Source organism: Sciurus vulgaris, assembly GCF_902686455.1.
Source record: "Sciurus vulgaris genome assembly, chromosome: 7".
NCBI lineage: Eukaryota > Metazoa > Chordata > Mammalia > Rodentia > Sciuridae > Sciurus > Sciurus vulgaris.
Window position 1 is genome coordinate 87,047,099 of NC_136467.1, and position 20,013 is coordinate 87,067,111.

Below are 20,013 nucleotides of genomic sequence, written 5' to 3' on the forward strand. Positions count from 1 at the left end.
ACAAGATTGCCCCCCTTTCCTCAGGGTGCTTATCACTCCTGTGAGCTCCATCAGGATAGGGACCTTGTCTATCTTGTTCACTTCACATCCCCAGGGCCCAATACAGTCTCTGGACCTCAGTGAGCAACCAGTTAAGAGTTTGTTGAATGAGTGAATAAAAGGTACTTTCTGAATACAGAAAGACACAGACAATGTGGTTCCTTCCCCTCAGGATCTAATAGCAGGGCATTTCTAGCTGCTGTGACTCTAAGGAGGGCTATTTCACCACTTTAACATTTCTTCTAGTTTCCAATAGACTCCTACTAAGTAATAATGTCAGTTAGCCAGAGAATGTTCATTATGATAAATACAACCATTTTAAGTGAATCTTAATAATGGAGTTTAAAATTAATTTCAAATATAGCTGTTTAGTGGCATTAAGGAGGAGAAACAAGTCTGATTAACATTCATGGTAGTTTTAAAAAAGATTTTTCAAAGGTAATAAAACATTTCTTCTTGCTATTATCATTTGTCTCTAAGTATTGATTTCATATGGTTTTGGACATAATCAATGCTTCCCTGGGCCATAACTCAAGTCTGAATCACCAAAGCAGACTGAATGCAAGATTTCATTTGCATTGCAATTAATCCTAACCCCTTGGTTCCCCTTTATCACAAGGATTTATATTGTCTGTGTCAAAATTAGAACATTAATTTGTATTTTTGCAAAGTACCTATCATCAAAATGAACAAAACTGTGAATAAAAATATTATTATTTATTGTGGACCCACTATATGTCTGACTCTGTGGACTTAAATTATCTTATTTTATTCTCATAACAATTCTGCAATTTAAAATCCATATCCTTTTTATGCAGTTGAGTAAACTGAAGCCAGAGGAGTTGTAAAACATACCCCCAGTTATCTACTAAGTAGTTACTGCACAGGGTTTCAGCCTCTCAATGACTGAGACCCTACCCCACGCTAGCACCAGCGCAGCCTTGCGTGCATCAGGCCAAGGTGGAATTTCTGTTCTGTTTCAGTTTCTGTCTTCCTGTCCATGTTAATATAACTAAAGATACAAAACAATGAACTGACTCATATCAGTAATTTTACCTTATTCATGAATATTGCTGCATGTATCTTTTATCAAAAAAACTAAAATCAAAATACATTTATTCAGTACTGCAACCTTAAAATACTCAATTCTGCTATTAAGAAGTCAGAAACCAGGTTGTTGTACATGCCTGTAATCCCAGCCTCTCAGGGAGTCTAAGGCAGGAGAATCTGAAGTTGGAGGCCAGCCTGGGCAATTTAGTGTGTCCCTATGTCAAGAAGTAAAAAAAAAAAAAAAAAAAAAAAAAATGGGGGGAATGTAAGCTTAGAGGCTTCAAAAAAAAAAAAAAAAAAAAGGCATGATTGAACAAAAGGGAAAAGGAAAAAGGAATGAAGGAATGTAGGAAAGCAATGATTTTGATCTCAAACTTATGTTTTTCTTCATGTTCTTTTCTATGCTGTAACACATTTTGTATGTAATACAAAAGATATTTGAGGGCTTAAAAATGCATTATAGACAATTTTATTAGCTTTAAAATTATCTAGACTCATTTATCTGATATTATATTTTAACTTTGTAATTAAAGTGGAATTTCATAATGTATTATACATATTCTGACTATATGGGCTAGAAATAATTATGCTGGAAATTTTAAGTTACCTAATGCATTTGTGAATTGAATTTATCACTCAGGAATTAAGGAAGGAAAGAAGGAAGAAAACAATGGGGGTGGGGAGGAAGAAAAAGAAGAGAGAAAACTAAAAATACTAAAAGATTTTGAAAACATCCTGAATGAATGATGACATGGATACTTACTGAAATTTGGCTGAATGTATTCACCCAGTTTGTGCAGAGGGTAGTTTGTTTTGCCATTGAAAATCATTTTTAGGGGAAAAAATTCGGGCAAAACCATTTGTAAATGATCTTTAAACTAAGGGGTACTTGACATTCTGTAGTCCACACTGCAGTGTTTTCATTTAGATATACACAAATGCACAGGCACGTTAGTGGAAACATGAATTCTGCCCTGTGGCTGAATCCAATGAGGCTCTAGTGGGATTCCTATTTAAATTGCAGTATGTGCTGAATAGAACTGGACAGAGTTTAGCTAGTTTGAAAAATCAGGAGTGAGGCCCATTTGACGTTTTATGCATATCTTTTCTTTATCTCATTCCTCCTCCCCAACTTCACCCCTCTCCCCATTGCATTTTCCTTAGTGCGGAGCATAATTCCCGTTCACTTGCCGGCTTCTTAATCGCTGCCTTTCCCTTCCAGTCCAGGGCAGCTCCACCCCTTCTCACAGACCAAAGTAAATCTGCACAATAATGAACCATATAAGGGAGGAATGACATCATCAGTTAGTGGTCCCAAGCTGTTTTGCACAACATTCACCTTTCATTGTTCTGATGACAGGACTGGAATGTGACGGTTAATTCCCCTTGGAGTAGGGGGCTGAGCAGGGCCTGCTGCTGTTGAACAAACTTCAGTACCCCCTTATAAAAAAACAAAAACAAAAACAAAGCTACTATGCTTCCTAGTATTAAGGTAAGGAAGTCAAGATCTGTTCTGATTTAAGCAATGTTTAGTTGCTCTCCTCCATGAGCATTTCATTTGTTAATAGGCTTAGTTGGCATTTCTAAGTGTTATCGCAAAGACCATCTTGGAAGGAGGGTTTGGACATTTGTAGTGTCCTGACTTCTGACAAGGGCTGTAAGAATTCCACAACCTTTCAGCTCGCGGCTACAGGTTTTACCGAGTGTGGATGGTGACAACCATTGAAAATTACCAGCTTATTGTGACTTTCACTGATGCCTTGGAATCCTTGACTGCAACTGGCCAAGATGCACCTTGTGGGTATGAGGAGTGCTCCTGTTTTTCTGTGGAGGGGAGGAGTAATCTCATTCCGCAAAAACCTTGGGGAGTTTGTATCAGAACTAAAAAAAAAAAAAAAAAAAAAGATCTCTTATCTTACTACCATCAGTCCAACTCTTTGTGTTCTGTAGACTTTTAGTAGCCTTTCTATGTACTATAAATATATCCTCTAATTTATGATTTCTTGATAAGCAAAAACTTATTTGAGGTAAAATATTGTTTTCAAAGTTTTTTTTTAATGTTGTTATGTGAATTTTCTGCAGATCTCTTGCATATGTGGAAAAGTCCTGTAAAAGTTGGCAGTGAATTAGAATGCATAGTGATCCAAAGAAAGCCCTGTTGTTCTGAAACACTCAGTGTGGCAGTGATAACAAGAATACTAAAGCAAATAGGAAATTTGATTTCAAAGTGGGAATTAAAACTTAGACTATGTTAAACAATTGGGTAAAAAGTTCAACTTTAGTCATTTTTCAAAATGCCAGAAAACATTGTCTGAGTTTAGCAGAGTGTATCAAAATAAACAGTTTGTCTTAAGTGCTCTGTTGGGTTACAGGGGGCTGTGAATGTTTCACAGAAAGAACTTAATGTGGTTGAAAACAAAATTTTATAGTGTGATTTCAGATTCATATAACTCATTTTAAAGAAATCTGAATATAAAGGCGGATAGCATGGTTGGTTTTCATTGGTGTAGATTTAATTTGTGTAACGCTGATTGCTAACAATATTTTGTCTCAGTGCTTAAAGTGATGAAAATCTTGAGTTCAACTAAGATGAAAATCTTGAGCTCACTACATTGATCTACTTGGATTATTAATTCTATGTGACTGGATGAACTTCTGTTTACTTGTAAAACCTAATATCTTTTCTACAACAGAAGGGTGTTCACATTTCTTCTTCCTTCCTCCTCCTCTTTCTTTTTCTTTCTAGATTAACAGTAGTGAAGATCAAAACAAAATGAAGTCTGGGGTTTTGGAGCTTTGCTGTGACTTTTTTTTTTGGCATAACTTTAAAGTTGTCCCCAAATTGGGTTAAATATTATTAGATTATTAGGCAAATGTTAACATAATGATTATAAAATATTTAGTAAAATTTCACATAAGCTTATAGTTAAAACTTTCTTAAAAGACTTTTAGATGCAATGGCAATAAATTCTACTGCCATTTTAAAGAGGGAGAGGGTTGCTTTTCTGAGTAAATAAATGGAAAAATTCACTACTGTAAGCAATTTATGTACTTGAGTAAATCTGCTATTTAATTTCATGTCTGTTATTTTAAACAAATCTTACTTATGAAAATAATTTATCCAACAGACAAATGAGCTTAATAATATCTTAATGAAAAGTTTCACAATAAGCTATATTTTAGTACTGGGAACTCCCATAATGTATATTTTACACAACACTCTATAAATGCATGTACAGAGTTAAAGGAGGCATCTGATATCTTCCTGGACTGTCTTCAACTTGTTTGAATAGCCTTAGGAACTTTCACTCCTACTTCAGGCTCCTCCCCTCATCACCTGTGGGACCCTAAGTACATCCCACAGAGGAGGCCCCTCTACTTAAGCATGCGGGAGAACATCCTCAGATTGTGATGTCAAGAAACCTACAAACCAACCTCCGCCTAGGTGTCATCCCTACTCCCTGGCTTCCCTAAGGACATCCTTTCATTCAACTTGTTTTGTGAGGGAGAGTTTTCCTGTGGTCACACACGTGCCTCCTAGATGGAGCATTCCAAATATGCGATGAACCTTGGCAACCCATCCTTTGGGAACAGGATAGGGAAGTCCTCTCTGGGGCAGGCAGGGAGATGAAGGGGCCACCTGGAGGGAGAGCTCCAGGTCATATGCTTGAATGACGAACTTATACAGTTCATGCTTTTGCTTTTTCTGTTACTCATGAAACATCATCAGAAAGAAAGAATAATACCTGCTTTCTTTAGTTTTAAAACTATTTCATCAAACCAATTTGAGAGTGTGTTTGAAAAGGACTTCAAACAATTTAGGAAATACGAAAAAACAATAAAAGGTGTTTATTTGGTTATCCTTTGTGGGGAGAACATATACAAACAGAAAATGGAAGGATGAGCGAGGAGCCCACAGGACTACTGTGTACTGTTGTCCAGTCAGTTCAGACTGCTTTAACATAGAACCAGTGACTTATAAACAGAAATGTTTTTCCCTCAGCTCTGGAGGCTGGAAGTCCAATATGATGGCGCCAGGATGGTCAGATTCTGATGTGGGCCCTCTTCCTGGCTAGACTACCTTCTTTTCTGCGTATTCGCTCAGGATCCCGTTTTCAAGGGCACTAATCCCATTCATAAGGACTCCACCCTCATGACCTAGTCATCTAGGTTTCTAAAACCATTCCATTGAGGATAAGGATTTTTGAATTTGGGGAGGTATGATATAAATATTAAGTCCACTGCAGTTTTGTGGGTGGGAGCTTGTCAGAGTTCCTGCTGTGAAAGATGGGAGTTGAAATTCAGTTTTAATTCAGTGTATCACCCAGGATACCTAAGCCTGGAACTAGTTCCAGAGAAAGGGGACCTTTATCTAGTTCTCACAAAAGTGCCTTATGGGCTGTACCTTGATAGCATAAGAGTATTGGGAACAATTTCAAAAACCCCTAGCAATGACTTCCTCCATCCACATCCTCACACTTGGTGTCCCTCATTAGTCTATACTTAAAGCACTGTATTTAAATGGCACTTTTTTACATTACCTTATAATGCATCTTTTTTATTACTAGCACCTAATATACTGTCCAACAGTAAGGAGGAGGGATTTAATCTATCTCTGTTGAGTTATGGAATGAGCTGGTAAATCATGGCAATATTTCTATATGTGTTAGGGAGCTTCATAATAAAGTGTGTGATCAGAGATTTCCCTCTCAGTGATTCCCAAATGTGTGATTCCTGATTGACAGAAAACTATCAGAATATGCCAACAATTTCTGTGGTTCTTATGAGCAAATAGCTACCTACTCCCTACACTTTAATTTTTACTATGACAAAGAGCTATTTACTAGCAAAATATAAGTGATTTAGTTTTAAATATGGCATTTATAAATTTAAATCAGCATGTTACTAGACCTTCTTGAGACTAAAATGGTATTTTACAAGAGTCTGGCTGCCACCCACTGTTCACAAGCATTTACGGAACACGTGCTCAACTGGTAGTAGTAAATACCATAATCTTTCTTATGGAGAATTTGTTATTAGCCATGAGCTTTTTGTGGTTTTCATTTGTTGTCATCTGTGCATTTTAAAGATAAATTGATATGGGTTTAACTTCATAATCAGTTCAGTTTAGTGTGAATTATTGGGGTAACCCACAGAAGGTTCATAATGCATATCCTTGTTTATAATTTTCAATGAGACCCATGTCATTAATATGCCTATTTTAGAGCAGAATTATACACAAGTCCCTTAAAATCTGATGAAGAGGAAAACTTCATTTGTGATAATCTGCCTGAGATTTTTTTTTTTTTTTTTTTTTTTTTTTTTGGGTGCTGGGGATCGAAGCCAGGGCCTTGTGCTTACAAAGCAAGCACTCTACTGACTGAGCTATCTCCCCAGCCCCTGCGTGAGATTCTGATGTGTGTGCTGTTTGCATTACTTGTATTATGCTACAGAAGCAAATGTAATAACATCACTGGATTATTTTTAAATTTACAGGAAATTATTCTGTAATATAAAATCATGAATATAATTACAAGGTCGTCTCTGATGAAGTGAAAGCAGTTCACAAAAGCTGTGGGCAACAATTTGACTATTATTGTCTTGTCTTTCAATTTTGTATCACCAAGTTCTCTTTCAAAGTGGGAATGGGTGAGAGAAGCCTTCTGCCCCTCTCAGTGGGGCTAGGGTCAAAAAATTTCAGGTCAGATACTCTAAAATACCGCTGGTGTTCACAAGAGGGGAAGATAAAAAAGTGCATAATGACTTTTGCAAACTCATCCTTACTACTGAGAAATATAAAACAAAAACAAGGTTCAAAAGTTTGTGTCCTGTTATAAAGGATACACCACTTTAAATAATAAAAAAAAAAATGAAATGATTCTTTGGCACTCAGTAAGCAGAGATGCAACTAGGATGATACAGTGAGACTCTCACCTGGGATACCAAACTTAAGGGGATGTCAAAAATGTCATAAGGTATACTACATTTTAATATACTATTTTAAAAAGTTAGAATTAAAGGAAAATACCAAAATTTGAAATGAAAATAGGATCTAACTCTGTAGCTATACTACTCACACTCATCTACTTCTCTCCAATTCTAGCCCTGCACAGTATATTGGGGATATTAGACTGTTGCTGGATAATTATTATAAGAGTGACCAGCTTGAGGAACTGAGATGATTTATTAAAAAGTAACACTATTCCTGAGTAATTTGGTAAAACCATGCCTTATCATGTCAACAGCTGCTTAGTTCTGCCCTGTGCTCTAGCAGGGAGAAAATGTGATTGAAGACTTCAAATTGCATGCAAGTTTGATTCTTTCGATGTTCATTCATCTTTACTTTCATGCCCTTTCTAGTTTTAATCTCTCCTCTCTCTCAAAAGACAGAGAAACACATATACCAAGATTGAAGAAAATAAAAAATAGTGTGCTGAGAAGAGAAACTGGCATGATCTGGCTGAGAAATAAGCCTAGGATGACTTTTCAGTGACATCAGTATATCCAAAATGGGGTCTGATGGATTAGGATGGTGACAAAGTGACAACATCTTAAGGAAGCAAAGACAGAATTGCTATTTTGGGACTAATGCTGACAAATTTGGAGAACTGATTAAAAAGTGGAAGTGTTAAGAATGTTGGAAAAGAAGATTCATAAAATCTTCCACCATTTGCTTTCTTTCTTTTTTTTTTTTTTTTTTTTTTTTTGCTGTGCTGATGATCAAACCCAGGGCCTTGTGCTTGCAAGGAAAGCACTCTACCAACTGAGCTATCTCCCCAGCCCCCACCATTTGCTTTCTAAGGAAGAGTAGCAAGTATGACTACAGGAAGGTGTGCATTCCAAAGCTTAAGGAACACAGATGGACAACTGTTCCAAGTATAGTGGTCATCAGAAAAATGTACCATCCAGATAAAGTTAAAAAACTCTCACTTGTTCTTTCTTCCACTCAAAAGTTTGACCTTAGACTTTAAAAGGAAAGAGACATTAACAAGTATCTGCGAACAGAGCAGAATAAGGATATTTTCTCTAACATAAATTTAACTATGCGTCAAATGAATTCCATTAAGGAAGAAAAATTAAGAGTCTCTACAAAGTTAATTTTGTAAACATGGCAAGGAATGAAAAAATCACCAACAATCATAGACAAACATGAGTTACATGACACCGTAAAAAAAAAAGTAGTAATATGGCCAGAAACCATATTACTGAGACTTGTGGGGAGAGAAGAAAGTTAAAGATTCCAATAAGGGATTTAAAAAATCTTCATTGAGGAAAATTTCAAACATTTACAAAGATAGAATAGTGTAAGGAACTCCTATGTACCCACAATTAGCTTCAGTAATGAACTCATGACCAGTCTGATTTAATCTATTCCCATTCCCTTGGATTATTGTGATATAATCCCAGATAAATCACTGTATTCACAAACATTTCAATATGTATTTCTCAGAGATAGACATTACATATTGTTCCAATTAATTATCCAACCTAAACTTTAATGATAATTCCTCAACATAATTTTTCTAATTATATTATTTTAAAGAGTGTGCATAAGAATCCAAAAGATAATTGGTTGATATGTCTTTTAGATTTCTAATTTATAAATCCCCTTCCTGCTCTTTTTTCATCCTGCAATGTATTTATTGAAGAAACTGGGTTGTTCATCCTATATAGTTGCCCACATTTTGGATTTTTCTGGTTCATAATGGTGATGTCATTTAGCAATTTCTTGACCCTCTTTCCTGTAATCTAGAAATTAGTACAGAATTTGAGATGATTCAGTCCAATTTTTTTGGTAAGAATATTTCATGGGTGGAGGTGGTACATATGAACATAATGTCTGGCAATCTCTTTTTCAAAGACATTGATGAGCACTACCTACATCCATTATTTTGTTGGTGATTGAAGATATGTAGTATTATATAATTACTTCTTCATTTTTTTAATACTGGCATACTACCAGTTATTTCTTTATTAACTGGGCTATGGTTAAAAGAAAAACCAAAGAGCTTAAGGTATGTTAATAGCTCTCATGTGTGTGTGTGTGTGTGTGTGTGTGTGTGTGTGTGTGTGTATGTAATATTAAAATATTGAACCTGTTCTACCTGTTTTCTATATCTACTTGCCTGTTTCTCCTTCCATTTCTAAACAGAGTGATATGATCTGATTTTTTTTCTTTAGGATTGCCCAGGCTTTTGAGAAGATAAAACACTGAAGGGCAGGAGTAGAAGCTGGGAGTCAGATTAGGGGACTTTAGGAATGGTGGCTTGAACCAGGGTGATAGGAATAGAGGAGGTGAGAAGTAATTGAATTGAGGATATATTTTGAAGATAGAGCAGACATGATTTGCTGAGAATCTGAATGTAGGGATGTGAGAGAAATAAAGGACTCAACAATGACTTTAAAGTCAGAACCTATGCATCAGGAAGAACTGGTTGTATTTGACTATCATGAGGAAGATGTGGTTGGAACAGGTTCACAGGGGAAGACTGGGAGCTCTGAAGAGATACAAAGAATGAACAGTCCAGTGAGCTCAACAGCTAATTGGATGACTACATCCATGCTACTGAATGGATTGATGTCAGCAGGAGGGAGATCTTGAGAGTGTTTTGAGTGTTCTGTGCATTGACCTGTCTTGTTATTAATGATTGGGGCCATTTGACCAGTGACACAATGGTAGCAATAAGCTGAAATGTTGTATGAAAAGAGTCCAAAGGGGACCTTGACAAATTTAGGATAGATTGAACCATACAAAATGAAGTTAACATAGGTATTGTAAATTTGAACTGTCTAGCCAATATATCTGAGGAATAACATTGTTATGAACAAATAACATTTGTTCAAATATATGGGTCAAAATTCCAACCTGCTTTTCATAGCTATGTTCCTTTAATTAAGTCCAATGAGATCCCTTCTTACAAAATGTTATAGTAATGCCTTGCTCAAAGGATTATTATGAAAATTAAGTGAAATTATAAGGTACTTAACATAGTACATAGGGGACCTTCCCTTTTATTATTTATTTACTTATTTATTTATTTAGAATTAACTATTAGCCAAAATTAGAGTTTGGAGTGAGATTTTTAAGAGCCTCTTGAAATAATCGTAAGACTAGAGATTCTCTAGGATCTCAAACATTACTTACCCAGGAACAGATTTTCTTGTTAGCAGCCCCTAATACCACCTAAAAACGTCAGTTCCCTTTTTCTCATGGATTCCCTACTTTGCTTTCACCTCTTTCAGTCTTATTAATAATCAATTTTATGGTTTCTATCATATTTAAGTTACTGTTATTCCATGTAATAAAAGAAGATGATTAATAAAGTGCCCTTTTACACATGTAAGGGCCACATTTTGTTAAGCTGTTACAGTATTGCTCATGTGAGTTTATAGGATTTGAAAACTATCTTTTCCTTTCATTTTAGAGATGAAGTCATAATGATTTTTTGAAACTATGTATTTAATTTGAGATGTTTAGCTATAGGCTATGCTCTATCAAATAAATTCTACAAAAAATCTTAATGATATCAAAACTATTTCTATGGTAATTATCTGAAAATGGCTCTAATTATAAATATCTTTTATAACTATATCCAGTCATTTCTTGCCAAATTATTAAAATGTGAGATAAATTCTGTTTACTTGGGTAATAGCTAATCTAGTAATAAATGTAGAATAAATCAATCCAAATAATAAAGATGCAAAATACATGGAAAGAATAAAATATACAAAAAACAGACACATGTTAGTGTTTGTTTATAACTTATAAATATTAATTACTAAGATGCATTCTTACACTAATATAGGATATATATTTATATATATATTGTACCAGGGACTGAACCCATGGCACTTAACCAGTGAGCCAAATCCCCAGCCCTTTTAAAAAAAATTTAAAATTTTGAGTCAGAGTCTTGCTAAGTTGCTTATGGCTTCACTAAATTGCTGAGGCTAGCTTTGAACTTAATTTTCCTGCCTCAGCCTCCAGAGCTGCTGGGATTACAGGTCCACCACTGCAACAACTGGTAGATATGCTTCTTTGTGGGTATATAAAGATAACTATTAAAAACTGACACAAGCCAGGTGCAGTGGTGCACACCTGCAATCCCAGCATCTTGGAAGGTTGAGGCAGAGGATCGTGAATTCAAAGCAGCCTTAGCAATTTAGTGAGGTCCTACACAACTGAGAGCCTGTCTCAAAATAAAATATAATAGTAGCTGGGGATCTGGCTCAGTGGTTAATCCCTGGTATGAAAAACAAAAAACCTGATACAAGTTAAAATGACCAACACAAGAATGGTAAATAGCTTCTCTGGCATACATATATTCCTCATTTTTAAAGCTATACATATACACCGTAGAGAAAATGCATTTTATACATATGAAACATAATAGTTCCTACAACTACCACATTTTTGTACTGATAGTGATTCAGATTTCCTTTTGACTTAATTCTCTATTAAGAAAAATTATTTAAATCAGAAAACAGACTAAATCCTGTGCCAGTTCTGATGTCAATTAAAATCAATTTATGACACCCTGTCTCATAATAAACAAAAAAATTTAAAGGGTTGAGGATATGGCTGATCAGTTTTGTGTCAGACAGTCTATCGTGCCTTGTCCCTATCAGGTAGACAGCAGCATAATTTATTTTAAGCGTTCGAACAAGAAAAACTAAACATTCTTCTTTTATGGATCTTCCCTTTCACTTAAGTAAATTTTTCTCTTGGAGTTGTGTGATGCAGAGATGGTAAGTAAGGATTCTGGAGCCCTACTGGCTGAGTTGGAATACCAGCACTGCCGCTGACTAACTGTGTGATATATGGAAGGTTACATTATTCCCATGGCTCATTTTCCTCCTGAAGATGATAGTAGCAATACACATCTCATAGAGTTGTGAGACTAAAGTAGATAGTAGTGCCTAGAATACAAAAGGCATCTATTGCACAACTTTCATTTTACTTAATAGTTATTAAGGAATACATGTGGAAAGGTATTTAAGTGTTCAGCTTATGGAATTTCATAAACTGAACAATCCTTTATAACCAGCATGTAAATAATGCAACAGAAACTCAGACCCCTTTTGAGTCACAACCCTCTCTAAGGGTAACCAGCCTCCTGATTTCTGATCAGTTTCATTAATGGCAATTGGTAATTGATATTACAGCTGTTGATAAGGTATTTATTGTGGTAATTTTTTTTTAAATTTTATAGCTAAGATAAATCTATTTGCTGACTAACCTTTTAACATATAGCTGTATTTTGTTTTCTAGGTTGAAAAAGCTCCTTGAACAAGAAAAGGCTTACCAAGCCCGCAAAGAAAAGGAAAATGCTAAGCGGCTGAATAAACTAAGAGATGAGCTTGTCAAACTCAAGTCTTTTGCACTCATGCTGGTGGATGAAAGACAAATGCACATTGAGCAACTTGGCTTGCAAAGCCAGAAAGTACAGGATCTTACTCAGAAACTGAGGGAAGAAGAAGAAAAGCTCAAAGCCATTACTTCCAAATCCAAAGAAGACAGACAGAAACTGCTCAAGTTAGAAGTGGACTTTGAACACAAGGCTTCTAGGTTTTCTCAAGAGCATGAAGAGATGAATGCTAAATTGGCTAACCAAGAGTCTCACAACAGGCAACTTAGACTCAAGTTGGTTGGCTTATCTCAAAGAATTGAGGAGCTAGAAGAGACCAATAAAAATCTTCAAAAGGCAGAGGAAGAACTTCAGGAATTAAGAGATAAAATTGCCAAAGGTGAATGTGGAAACTCCAGCCTCATGGCAGAAGTGGAAAATCTCCGAAAGCGTGTGTTGGAAATGGAGGGTAAAGATGAAGAGATCACGAAAACTGAATCCCAATGCAGGGAACTGAGGAAGAAGCTGCAAGAGGAAGAACACCATAGTAAGGAGCTCAAACTTGAAGTTGAGAAGTTACAGAAGAGAATGTCTGAACTGGAGAAACTGGAAGAAGCATTTAGCAAGAGTAAATCTGAATGCTCCCAGCTACACTTAAATCTGGAGAAAGAAAAGAATTTAACCAAAGACCTGCTAAATGAATTGGAGGTAGTCAAGAGTAGAGTTAAAGAACTTGAGTGTTCTGAAAGTAGACTGGAAAAGGCAGAATTAAGCCTCAAAGATGATCTCACAAAGCTGAAGTCATTTACAGTGATGCTGGTTGATGAAAGGAAAAATATGATGGAAAAAATAAAGCAAGAAGAGAGAAAAGTGGATGGACTCAATAAAAATTTTAAGGTGGAACAAGGCAAAGTTATGGATGTAACTGAAAAACTAATCGAAGAAAGTAAGAAGCTTTTAAAACTGAAATCTGAAATGGAGGAAAAGGTGTACACTTTGACAAAGGAGAGAGATGAGTTGATAGGTAAACTGAAAAGTGAAGAAGAAAAATCCTCTGAATTAAGTTGCAGCGTTGACTTATTAAAGAAGAGACTTGATGGTATGGAGGAAGTGGAAAGAGAAATAACAAGAGGAGGAAGGTCTCGAAAAGGACCTGAGCTCACCTGCCCAGAAGATAATAAGATTAAGGAACTAACGCTTGAAATTGAGAGACTGAAGAAGCGTCTCCAACAGTTGGAGGTGGTGGAAGGGGATTTGATGAAGACAGAGGACGAGTATGATCAGCTGGAGCAGAAATTCAGAACCGAGCAGGATAAAGCTAACTTCCTCTCTCAGCAGTTAGAGGAGATCAAGCACCAAATTGCAAAGAACAAAGCAATAGAGAAAGGGGAGGCTGTGAGCCAGGAAGCTGAGCTAAGACATCGATTTCGATTGGAAGAGGCTAAAAGTCGAGATTTAAAAGCCGAGGTACAAGCTCTCAAAGAGAAAATTCACGAGTTAATGAACAAAGAAGATCAGCTTTCTCAGCTCCAAGTAGATTATTCAGTCCTTCAACAAAGATTTATGGAAGAAGAAAATAAGAACAAAAACATGGGACAGGAGGTCCTCAATCTGACCAAAGAGTTGGAGCTTTCTAAGCGGTACAGCCGCGCTCTCAGACCCAGCGTGAACGGAAGAAGAATGGTGGATGTGCCGGTGACGTCCACCGGGGTGCAGACGGAGGCGGTGGGCAGCGAGGCAGCTGAGGAGGAAACGCCTGCTGTATTCATACGGAAATCCTTCCAAGAAGAAAATCACATCATGAGCAATCTTCGCCAGGTGGGACTGAAAAAGCCCATGGAACGATCCTCTGTCCTAGACAGGTATCCTCCAGCAGCAAATGAGCTCACTATGAGAAAGTCTTGGATTCCGTGGATGAGAAAAAGGGAAAACGGCCCCTCAATCACGCAGGAGAAAGGGCCTCGAACAAATTCCAGTCCCGGGCACCCAGGCGAGCTAGTTCTTTCGCCAAAGCAGGGTCAGCCCTTGCATATCCGAGTGACACCAGACCACGAGAACAGTACTGCGACTTTGGAGATAACAAGCCCCACATCCGAAGAATTTTTTTCTAGTACCACCGTCATTCCTACCTTAGGGAACCAGAAACCGAGGATAACCATTATTCCATCACCAAATGTTATGTCTCAAAAAACAAAAAGTGCAGAATCTACTCTTGGCCCAGAACGAGCCATGTCCCCTGTCACAATTACTACGTTCTCCAGAGAGAAAACCCCAGAAAGTGGAAGAGGCACGTTTGCAGACAGGCCCACGTCCCCCATTCAGATAATGACGGTGTCTACTTCGGCAGCGCCAGCCGAAATCGCAGTTTCTCCAGAATCCCAAGAAATGCCGGTGGGAAGGACTATCCTCAAAGTCACCCCCGAAAAACAGACTGTTCCAACACCAGTACGAAAATACAATTCCAATGCCAATATCATAACTACAGAAGACAATAAAATTCATATTCATTTAGGTTCCCAGTTTAAACGATCCCCTGGGACTTCAGCTGAAGGAGCTAGTCCAGTTATTACTGTACGACCCGTCAACGTGACAGCCGAAAAGGAGGTTTCTACGGGCACTGTCCTTCGCTCTCCCAGGAACCATCTCTCTTCACGACCTGGTTCCAGCAAAGTGACGAGCACTATCACCATAACACCGGTCACAACCTCATCCACTCGAGGAACCCAGTCAGTGGTGAGTATAAGAGGTTCCACAGCTCGGGCCAGAGGAGGATGGAAAAGCAAGGGGTGAGACTAACTCAGTGCCCATAATAAATCAAAGCCCTGTACCTACCCCTCCACTGGAACCCACTCATTGATGTTTCCTACAGCACTGTACAGTGCTGATAGATGAATATTAAGCAATCTAATATTTTGATAAATATGGCCAATTTTGAGGGGAATTTTCATTTGTTCATGTAAATTATGGAGACACTTCAAAATACTTGTAAAGATGGGCTCTTTGAAAAGGCAATATAGGGTAATCCTAAGGTTTAAAATTTGATTTTTGTATTTAAAATACTTTTTTAGGCAATGACAGAAGGAAAGAAACAACATTCAGGAAAAGTAAAAACTGTTCCTAGATTATATTTCTAAAACCTAAAATATACTAAATGGGATGATATATGGTCATAGTCATGCTTTATTCCCCAAATAAGATTAAAATATTTTGATATGAAAAACTTTCTTAAAAGGAAAAAAAGAACTGAGTTTATATGATTAAGAACTATCTTTTATTTAATTGTATCTTGCAAAGAGCAGGAACTTCATAAATAATTATTCAATAACTAGCAGGAATGATTATAAAAATGTGCAAAGTGCGAAAACTAGGACTTAAAAAGAAGCTATATTTTTCAAACTATATCCAGTAATTGTCTTCATTTTTTGGGGACAAAGTTCTTAAATAAAAGCATGTTCTATACATATATATATATTAAGCTAATAGATTAGATATTATGGTCTCTAAGTTCTGAAGTTTGAACAAATTCTATAGCATATATTGAAATCTCTTAAAGACAGTAAAGTCATGATTTAAATATAGAAACTGTGGCTTATTTCCCTACATGCGCAATATAATTTACATTAATTCTCCGTGCCAAAATTCAGACTCAAGACAGACTTCAAAGTGTGAATTACTAATTGCTTTTGCCAGTAAAGCTTTTAGTTACTGACTCTACAGGGGCCAAATAACATTGAAAATTGTTCACCTTTCTCAAATGATTCAGGACTGCTTTCTAGGCAACATAGAGCATAGCTTTGTTATATAGGGTCTTGCTTCTTTCTGCTGCATTTTCTAAAAACATTGTGGAGATGTAAATTATTGTATTTTAGAGTAGATTTTCTGTTGTAACATCTTATTCCTATTTTGAGGATCCTATCAGGATAGCCTTACCCTCTGTAGCAACATTTTAGACCACCTATTAAACTCCATACACAAATAGGATTTCAAAACAACTGTCCAAGATTTCTAAAGGCCTGAATGGTGGCCCATTTATTTTAGGTAAACCAGATCCCATTAAATCTTAGGATGTGATCAGGCTAGTTTATGTGTGCACTTGTTCATTCCCCATTTGTTGAGTGTCAGCTATACTTTGTTCATGGTGTTAGGTGCTGGCATTCGAAGAGGACTTTAGAAGTTCTTGACTGAGTGGGAGAGGCAGGACTGGAACCTACTTAGTGGTTCTGATACAGGTATACCCAAAGGACCCACCAAAGAAGTCTTCATAGATGAGGTGGGATTTTCAAGAAGGAAAAGAGAAGGAGTATGAAGACAGAATAGTATGTGTAAAGGCATGATGATGCGAAGCAGCCTGGCATTTTAGGGAAATAGTGAGCATCCCACTATGCTATGGCAACTGGGAGCACGGAGAAAAATGCAAATTCAGAAAATGGAAAAGTAAACTTGGGTCAGATATTGAAGGCAGGAACATGTTTTATGAAATTGATATTTAATCTCATAGAGTGGCAAAGGGGAGCCATTGAAAGGGTAATGATCATGAAAAACATTACATTATTTTTGTTTGAGAAAGACTTGTCCAGAAAACTATTTAAAGGATAAATTGGAGGGGATGACTGCTAAATACAATGCTACTGCAATTCTATAGGCAAGAGATGACTTGAACTATGGTAGTGAAAATGAGGACAGAGATATACTGAAGATAGAATTGAAAAGATTTCATGATAATTTGAGTATAGAGGGTGGCTCTGAGGTTTCTGGTTTGGTTGTCTGGATGTCTTGGTAGAGAAGCATAGGAAGACTAACTCATTGAAGAAGAGGATAAGCAATGTTTGAGACATGTTATTTTTAGATGACTGGGGCATGCTGTAAATTTCCAGTAAGTAGCTGGAAATACAGATCTGCATTTCAAGAGAGAATTGAAGGCTTGAGGTTCTAGTGCTTGGACACACACCGGGTCAAACCAAGGGGATTCTCGGGATGAATGTAAAACACATAGAAAGGGCTGAGAATAGGACACTCACATTTAGAAGGCAGATAAGGTAGAACAAGAAGGTAGCAAGAGATTCAAAAGTCATCATCAGAGACAGGAGGTGAACTGGTGAGACTCATATAACAAATTCAAACAAGAGTGTGTTAGGATTTTAAGGTCAGCCGTGACAAAGAAAAATGAGAGTTACCTGAGGATCATCAGGAGTGAGAGGAGAGCTGCTTCATCTGAAATGGAGGGAAGAAGGGAGAGTGGAGAAAATTTGTGGGAAAGTAGGAATAAAGTTGCCTGAATTTATACCTGGGGGTCCATATGTTTTCCATGAAATGGACATTAAGGTCATCTTCAATAAGGGTAGAGGAGATAGGGTAGTGCTTGAGAATAGAATAATGTTCAACATAGATGATTCAAGAGAAGAAAAACAGAGGTAATCAGAGCAAATTAAGATACCAACTCCAAGTTTCTTAAGCTCCTTTTTTCTGTGGGTGTTCCTGTGTGTCAATAGTCCTGTGATGTTCAAATTAATGGCATGTTCAGGGGAAACTCACGCACTTCTCCCTTCTGTTTCTCTTACAGTCAGGACAAGATGGGTCATCCCAGCGGCCTACACCCACCCGCATTCCTATGTCAAAAGGTATGAAAGCAGGAAAGCCAGTAGTGGCAGCCCCAGGAGCAGGAAATCTGACCAAATTCGAGCCTCGAGCTGAGACTCAGTCTATGAAAATAGAGCTGAAGAAATCTGCAGCCAGCAGCACTACCTCTCTTGGAGGGGGGAAGGGCTGAGGGCAGTGGCTAAGGGGGTATGTTGTGCAGATGCTACTGCTGCAGTGAAAACAAGCCTTCATCTGTTTGTGCCAATTCTTTACATGTACTAATTTAAGTTTTAAATATCTTGTTTATAAAATAACCAAACTAATAGCCATGTTTTTTTTCCTATTTTGTGCATTTGTTTTGATGCTTGGGGAACAGAACTAATTACCCAAACTGCTGTTTGCTGTGTGGTTTGTTGAGGATGTTGTGCTTGAGGGCAGAGCCGGGCTTCTAGTCTCAATTTTGCTTCTAGCAAGTGGACCTATCAATTAGCCCATCAGTTAAGAAACCCTCCGCTTATTCATCAGTAAGATTTGGGGGTTGTACATGTTCTTGAAGGCTGACTCCCATAATTTCTAATTGTAAGCCAAATTTAATAGACCTTGTTCTATGGTAATTTTTTATTTTTTAAAATCTTTACTATAAAATAGGACATAGCTTAATAATTGTCACTTGCCTTTATCAAATACTGAATTTGTGTGCTAGAAAAAGAATCTCATCTCTATCACAGGGCTTGAACCTCTAAAATTTTGCAAAAACAAAGTTTCAAGATGATTTCAGGAAAGAATTGAAAGTGAAATAAAATGGAAATGAACTATGGAATCCAAAAAACAGAGTTTGACTTATTTGTGTGTGTTTGTATATATTGCAGAAGTTTCGGCCATCTCCAAAAGATTCCCAGAATGTCATAGACAGTAATTTTAGAGATATTAACATCAGACTTGTGCTCCATTCAAGTGTGTAATTGATTTAAATTGTGGAGCAGTTTGAATAGAGCTGCCAAATGGTACTTTATAGCTGGACAGAAATTGTGATGGATAGAAAATAGCAGAAACTAAATTCGGATACATTAATGCCAAGAATAAAGTGACATCATCCATAGCTTAATTGAGTCCAAATATTTTCCTTGGGTTAAATGTGGACTTTACTTGCAAATGTAGAAACAGTTCATGATTTGTGCACGTGTGTGTATGTGTGTGTGTGTGTGTGTGTGTGTGTGCTTGTGTGGTGTGGAGAAATACATTATTATTCCTTTCAGTTTTTATCATGTTTGAATCATTTTATTTAATTTTAAGCATGTTTTAATAAGCATGAAACAGACTGCGAATGCAAATTCCAACAGTATTTGTGAGATTAACCATGTTAAAGTGGATATTGTGCTTTGTAGTCACATAACCACAAATGAGCTCAAGGCTAGTAACCCACAGCTTAGCACACTAAGGTCTCATGTAGGCTGTACTTTTGCCAAAGTTTGGAATCAAATAGAACAACTTTACAGAAAAACAATAACTACAAAGTTACAAATTTTTGTTTTTCCATTTCTGAATTGTTTCAGAATATAATATAATTTCAAAATTATATGACTAGCACCTGCTCTTGATATTTGGGGAAAAGCAGATTAAAAAAAAAAAAGACGTACAATTAGTTTTTGGTCCATGAACAAATGTATTTCATGATTAAGAAACCTCTCTGCATTCTTCTCTTCACCGGATTTCCTATGCTTTGCAGAAATGGGACTTGAATTGTTTGTAGTGGTGGTAGATGTAGATGCCTCATAGTATTCACAGGCTCTTTAATCAGATTTGTTGCCTACTGTTCATCAGTTCTCAGAATATGTATTAAAAACACTGAGCAACCATGTTGAAGACATGCCACAATAATGGGATTGAAAAGTCAAAGGGGTTGGGGAGAGAGAGAGAGAGAGGCTAAGAAAATAAACACTTTAAGAAATATGATTTTGGTTTGGGATGTAGCTCAATGGTAGAGTGTATGTTGAGTATG

The 20,013-nt window shown here is 36.9% G+C and overlaps 1 protein-coding gene across 2 annotated transcripts in view; it reads left to right on the forward strand.

Annotated features, from left to right (window-relative positions):
• The window catches only part of FILIP1 (filamin A interacting protein 1), an 89,819-nt gene that overhangs the window by 58,960 nt on the left and 10,846 nt on the right, over positions 1-20,013 (forward strand). Inside the window, exons 4-5 of one of the 2 annotated variants that reach the window (XM_079146511.1) lie at positions 12,362-15,170; positions 17,998-18,221. In XM_079146511.1, coding sequence (XP_079002637.1) covers positions 12,362-15,170; positions 17,998-18,204 — 3,016 coding nt within the window. In that variant the 3' untranslated portion in view covers positions 18,205-18,221. The remainder of the gene's footprint in view (positions 1-12,361; positions 15,171-17,997; positions 18,222-20,013) is intronic. The other variant, XM_079146512.1, reaches the window with a different exon arrangement.